Source organism: Galeopterus variegatus, unplaced genomic scaffold, assembly GCF_000696425.1.
Source record: "Galeopterus variegatus unplaced genomic scaffold, G_variegatus-3.0.2 Scaffold2508, whole genome shotgun sequence".
Taxonomy (NCBI): domain Eukaryota; kingdom Metazoa; phylum Chordata; class Mammalia; order Dermoptera; family Cynocephalidae; genus Galeopterus; species Galeopterus variegatus.
In genome coordinates, this window is record NW_007728619.1 from 522,019 (window position 1) to 528,507 (window position 6,489).

Sequence of the window (6,489 nt, forward strand, 5' to 3'; positions counted from 1 at the left end):
GCGCACTGTAGCAGTGCGCCACCGGGCCGGCCCTAAATAAGTATAAATATTAAAACCAGTATGTATGTTTAATTTTGTAGTCCTTTTCTCCCCCCAAAAGCTGTCATTAATACATCTCTTACTCAACAGGATCTCAGAACTAAGAAAATATAGGTAATACAACACTGAACCTCAGTTTCCTCATAAGTAAAATTGAGGTAATAATTCTATCCAGGTCATACATAGGGTTTTGTGAAGATTAACTGAGATAAAGCACATAAAACTCCTAACAATGTACCTTCAACATAGGAAATGTTACACTTACACACACACACAAAGTGTTCATAGTGACTAGATCTGAAGAGAACTGGTGATTTGGATGGAAGGCCTCTTCCATAAAATGCTTTTCATAAAAGATTGAAGAAACTTGCTCAGGCCTTGCTGCTGACGTGATATCTCTTACTTGATTAATGGATTTCAAGCAGGATGTTAGATCTTGGAGCCCCTAGGAGTTCTACTGTTTTTCTAAGGTCTGTTAGATCTGGCTGAGGTGCACTTAGGCCTCTCATCTTTCAACTTCTCCCTGTAATCTTCCTCCTACCTGGTCTCCTGACTTCCAAGCTTCCTGCATTCCACAGTCTCTTCATAATGCACCAGAGTTATTCTTTTAAAACTCAGTCAGGTCATGTCATTCCTCTGTCCAAAACCTTCCAGTGGCTTTTCCTATCACAGTAAAAGCCTGAGAAATAAAAAGCAGGCCCTGACATCTAGAACAGCTCTGACACAGCTAGGCCTTGGAGTTGCTAGAAGTTGGCCTGGTGCTCACAGATAGTCCAGGTTATTCTTTTGTTGGACGTAAACAATGTCACAGAACACCTACATCAGACAAGGTCACTCAGCCCATGAAAAAGTGAGACACAACAAGGCCACTTTATCATTCTAAGCAGAGACAAGAACAAGGTCACTGTACCAAACACGAAATAATCAAACATCCTCTTCTCTCTCTGCTAATGAGTGACTGCTGCCTCTTTACCAATTACAGCTTTATACTCACTCTAGTTTGTCCATCCTATGTGTATATTTATTGAGATATCCAGTCACAGCAAAATGTTCCTGCTTTCTGACAGCACCCAATCCAGAGTAAAGCCTGGCTTCCTTAAGCCCTTCCCCCAAACACCCAAATCCTATAATAGGTTCTTCCAAACACTCTCTTACTGTCCAGTGATTCTCCATAGTCCCTGCTTCCTCACTGCAAGGAGTAATAAACCCAACAGGAGTGTTCTTGATGGTCTCTGGCTGGAGGGCACTGACAAGCCAGAATCCTTAGAATTGTCTACAAAGCCCCACAGTGATTCTCTGAATTTATCATGTATCATGATATCAGCCTTGTCAAAACAGATACTTGGGCCCCGCCCACCAAGTTTCTGATTAAGTCTGAAGTGGAGTCTTAGAATCTGCATTTCGAACAAGTTCCAGCTGAGGCTGCAGGTCTGGGGATCACACTGGAAGAAACATTTCTCTAAGCCATCTGTCCCTTCCCCTTATTTCTCTGACTTAGCCTCCCACTTGTGCTTACTCACCTCTTACTTCATTCTACTCCAGCCTCACTGGCCTCCTTGCTGTTTTAAGCCTCCCCAGGCACACACTTGTCTTAGGATTTTGCTTTGGCCACCCTCTAATTTCAAACGCTTACTCCCTCACCTCTCGGTGACACCTACCCCAAATCCCTTACCCTGTCGTTAAAAAATTTATTCTCCACAACATTTAATCGCCTTCTTACATGCTGTATACTTTACTTATTTATTGTTTTGCTCTCCTCTACTAATAAAAAAAAATGACAGCCTTAGGGACAGCAGCCATTTTTGTCTATTTTGTGCTCATATCTAGTAAAATAGCTGGCAAATAGCAGATGCTCAACAGTTTTTTTGAATAGATAAACGCTCCTTCCAGCTTTTCAGTTCCTTCTCCTAATTGAGTCACAGCAGCCCTGTCTTTGGATGTTCCTATAAATACAATCACGCTCCTGCTTGACCAACCCCTTGGCAATTACAATATCCAGCTCCTCAGACTTCTTAGCTTCAGTGCCTCCAGCCAGGGATACAGAGCGGGTAAAGTAACTTAGAAGTCAAGGAGACCAAACAACGCCAGAAAATTACTGTCTTGACCAACCCCTTGGCAATTACAATATCCAGCTCCTCAGACTTCTTAGCTTCAGTGCCTCAAGCCAGGGATACAGAGCAGGTAAAGTAACTTACAAGTCAAGGAGACCAAACAACGCCAGAAAATTACTGTATTCTGCATCTCTTCTTTGCCTTGCTTCTCCAGATGACCTTATCCACCAACCTCCCTTCTTCCTTGCTTTCAAACTCTTTGTACCTGGCTTTTTCCTCTCTCAACCACCAACATGGTTATGGCGCCCCCCGATCCCAAAAAATGAAAAAGAAAAAAAAGGGCAACCCCTCCCCCAATGCTGCACCATTCTCATGCCGCTGTCCTATCTCCCACTGAAATTTTGCTTTTTAAGGTCCATTACCTCCTCCTTCCTAAATCCAACTACAATTTTCGGTCTTGATCTTTTCCGATTCTCTGTTGAACTTAACTCTCTTCTAGAAACTCTCCTGAGGGACACCGCGTGTTGCTTCTACCTCTTTTACTGCTTCTACTCGGGTCCTTCCTATTCCTCTACATAGATGTCTCCAAGTGTCCTTCCAGGAAGCTGGGTCGTGGCATCCCCGCTGCCTACGCGTCTCTGGCGGCTCTATCGTCACCTGCCTGCTCACGCTCCACGCTGCAGGAGCCTTGTGACTCCGGGAAGAGCCGCGGCTGAGCCTGCGGCGCGGACAGGGCGGAATTTCGAGTCTGGGAAGGGGTGTGGCCTTGGACAGCGCTGGAGGTTTGGTCCTCGGTGGCTTCCGTCCTGCGGCGAGTCAGGAAGTAGGTCCAGAGGCTGAGATTGTGGAACCTGGGTGTGGGACCGGGCTGGAGATGGAGTTCGACTGCGAGGGTCTGAGACGGCTGCTTGGCAAGGTGCGGACAGCCCGCCGGACCGGGTCTGGGCCTCTGGGTCTGGGGGGTGTGTCTCCGCCCCTGGCCGGGCAGCCTCCTTTTTGCGTTTCGCGGCTTGTCTTGGGGCTTAGGTCCGGGGGCGGGCTGATGTGAAGTCGGCTGTGAGCGTGGCCCCAGGAAGGCCGCGGAGGTCGTAGGCCCCACCTCCCTGCGGAGGCCTGGGCTCTGGCTCCTCCCGCGACCCTGAGGTCTCCTAACCTCCACCCGATGTGAGTCCTTCTCACGCCAGCAGCTTCACTGGCCTCAAACACCTCCCAGCACACACTACCCCTGTAACCACGCCTTTCTCTCCTTTGAAATGGCCTGCTCCCCGCCCCACCCCCCTTTTTCTTGAATTGCAGTGCTCACTTTTTTGTAAGACACAACTCAGAATCACTCCCTGGAAGATTGAATCACTTCTTTCTCTCTACCTGCTTTCAAAAATACCGATCATCACATTGCGGAGTAATTATTTATTTACAAATCTTACTCCTTTACAGACCTTTTTGCCTGCAGAGACTGTCTTTTGTATTCCCTCTGTCTAGCACTATGCCTAACAACAATGTAGGTGCTAAATAACTGTCCTGTGAATGAAATATCTAAGTAGATTTAGGAATGAAGACAGAGCTTGAAGGCCCAGTAGAGATCCTCTTAAGGTTGTAAGGTTGAGAAGTGGGAGGACTGAGCAAGAAGACTCTCCTCCAGGGACCTGACTTGCACGAGTTTCCAGGTCAGTGTGTTCCCGAGACACCAAAGGTCCGTTTGCTCGCCGCTCAATAAGTCAATAGTTGAGAGACAAGTGTTGGCATAAGGAAAGATAGCCTTTGATGAGGAAGCTGGCAGACTGGGGAAATGGTGGACTTATGTCTCAAAGACAATCTCCGCCTCCCCCAAGTTTGCCAAGGGATTTCGTAGGGGTCTGTGGTGGAAAGTTGATTCATGATGACTAAAGTGGAGACGTGTAGACGGGCTTGAGTGTTTCAGATAATCGACAAGGAACTTCCCAGGTGGGAGCTGACCATCCTCATACTTCCTTCTCCATGGGTTCAGTTCTGGTTTTTCTCAAATAAGATCAGGTTAGTAAGGTAGTAAAGAATGGCCATCTGGGTTAATAATTTTTCACTAATTGTTCGTGTACAATGTGAGAGCAAGAGTCGTTGTGGCCTGGCAGTTAGCTGCAGGCTGTGTGGTTTGGGTTACAGGGGAGAACAAATTTTAAATTCAAAGATTTAACAAAATGGAGTCACTTCTGTTCAGGCTATTACAAGTAGGCACTTTCTGACCTCTGAGTCAAGGCTCTCTTATTCCCCGCCAGTGTAAACTCTAAGGAAATCCCCCTTTTCATCTGTTTCCTAGTTAAGTGATTCTTAATGCTTCTTAAGACTTTCCCATGTGGAAACCATACATTAATGCCATTTTTGTGGGACTTGCTTGTGTCTTTCTTTGGTGGGGCAGTTTGCACACCTATGGGAGGTTCGAAGCCCCAGGATTGAAATTATTTATGTAATTGATTTGAATGTTTTTATCTACTGAGACAGATATAGGTCCTTTAGGACAAGAAGTATCAGCATGCTTAGGATTACTACCCTTTCTCCTCTTCAGAAAACATGAAATTAAAAGAACCCATCTATCAAGTTTTAATGTGGGGAGGATGATGGATTGTCCAATGGGAAGAATTGAGAGTAGAAAACAGACTACAGCATAATTTTGGTGTAACTGGAATGAAGGAAAAAGACAAGAGAGAAAATGGTTTCTCAAGGGTGACAGTAGAAGAGTAGAAGCCTTTTTTTTTTTTTTTTCCTTTTTTGTCTTTTTTCTTGACCGGCAACGGATCGCAACCCTCAGTGTCGCGCCAGTACCGGACCAACCGGCCACGGGATCGCAACCCTCGGTGTTGCTCCGGCCCTTCGCTCAGCCAGTGAGCGGCCGGTCTGTATGTGGGATANTGTTGCTCCCGCCCCTCGCTCAGCCAGTGAGCGGCCGGTCTGTATGTGGGATCCGAACCCCGACCCTCGGCGGGAGCGCCACCGCACTTCCTAATCGGCGCACTGTAGCAGTGCGCCACCGGGCCGGCCCCTTTAAAAAAAAATTATTATCAGTGCATAGCATAGAGTCTGGCACACAAATGCTTAATGAGTGTTTGTTGGATGTACGAGTGTACTTCAAAAAGTTCACAGAGAAATAGAATTAAAAGGTTAATACAAATCTTTCCATGAACTTTTTGAAGACCCCTTGTATAAATTAAGGAAACCAATCAGACAAGTCAGTCCAGCAAATATTTCTGAAGTTCCTTAGCCCTTGCACTAAGCAAATAACATAATAACTTAATATCTAGATAATAATTTTATTGCAAAAAAATCTATTGAGAAGTGAGCAGTACATTAAAAATCAAACAACTGTATCGAGAAAGTGAAAAATCTTATTGAAAACGAATAAGAGAAAACCTAAATAAATAGATGTCTCAACTTAGTGGATGTGAAGATGTCAGTTCTCCCCAAATTAATCCATAGGTCAAAGTAATTCCGATCAGAATTCTAACAGGTTATTTTGGCAACTTTTCAAACTGATTCTAAAATTTATTTAGAAGGTCAGAAGACCAAGAATAATCCTGACATTATTACTGGTCTGGGGACTTGCTCTACCAAATGCAATGCTATGGTAATTAAGATTTAGTGTGCTGTTGGTGTGGGATAAACAGATTAACCAGTGAAACAGACAAGAGGACTTAGAATCATAGTCACACATTTGGAAACACAGTATAAAACAGAAGAGGCATTGCAGATAACTATGGAAAGGAGAATACAGGGACTAGTGATTATCCAAATGGGAAAAAATGAAATTGTATCCTTAACTCACACCAAACATAAAAATTCTTGTGGATTGAAAACCTAAATATAAAAGACAACTTTAAAACTTGTCATGATAAATATTATAGACTCAGAATATGCAAACGTTATTAAAACAAGACACAAAGACAGAGAAATTTAACTATATTAAAATTAAGAATTTTTATATATCAAAAAACATCAAGAAGAGAGTGAAGAGGCAAGACTTAGAGATATATCTGTAACGCACGTAACTGACAAAGCATTGGTATCCCGAGTATGTAAAGCATGCCTGTAAATCAATTTTAAAACTAATAAATGGAAAATTGGGCAAAAGACATGCATAAGCATTAGAAAAAAAAAAAAAGAGGAAACAAAGAAATGAAAGTTTGCTGAATCCATTAGTAATCATGGAAAAGCAAGTTAAAACCATGGTAAACATCATTTTTCCTCACTAGATTGGCATAAATTAGTATAAACACTGCTAGTAGTTAAGTGGTAATTTAACCATTTTGGAAAACAATTTGGCCTTATTTTGTTAATTTGATTGTTTGTGTTCTATGTCCCTTCTACATCTAGTTATATACCATAGAGAATTCTTAATGTTTGATATATGAGACAAGTGCAAGAATGTTTATAG

At 43.4% G+C, this 6,489-nt stretch overlaps 1 protein-coding gene across 1 annotated transcript in view; it reads left to right on the forward strand.

Annotated features, from left to right (window-relative positions):
• Nucleotides 1-2,936: 2,936 nt before the first annotated feature.
• Nucleotides 2,937-6,489, forward strand: part of UEVLD (UEV and lactate/malate dehyrogenase domains) — a gene marked incomplete at its 3' end in the record, with an annotated part of 23,171 nt that continues 19,618 nt past the window's right edge. Inside the window, exon 1 of the mRNA XM_008582064.1 lies at nt 2,937-3,006. Within this exon, the coding sequence (XP_008580286.1) occupies nt 2,965-3,006 (42 nt within the window). The remainder of the gene's footprint in view (nt 3,007-6,489) is intronic.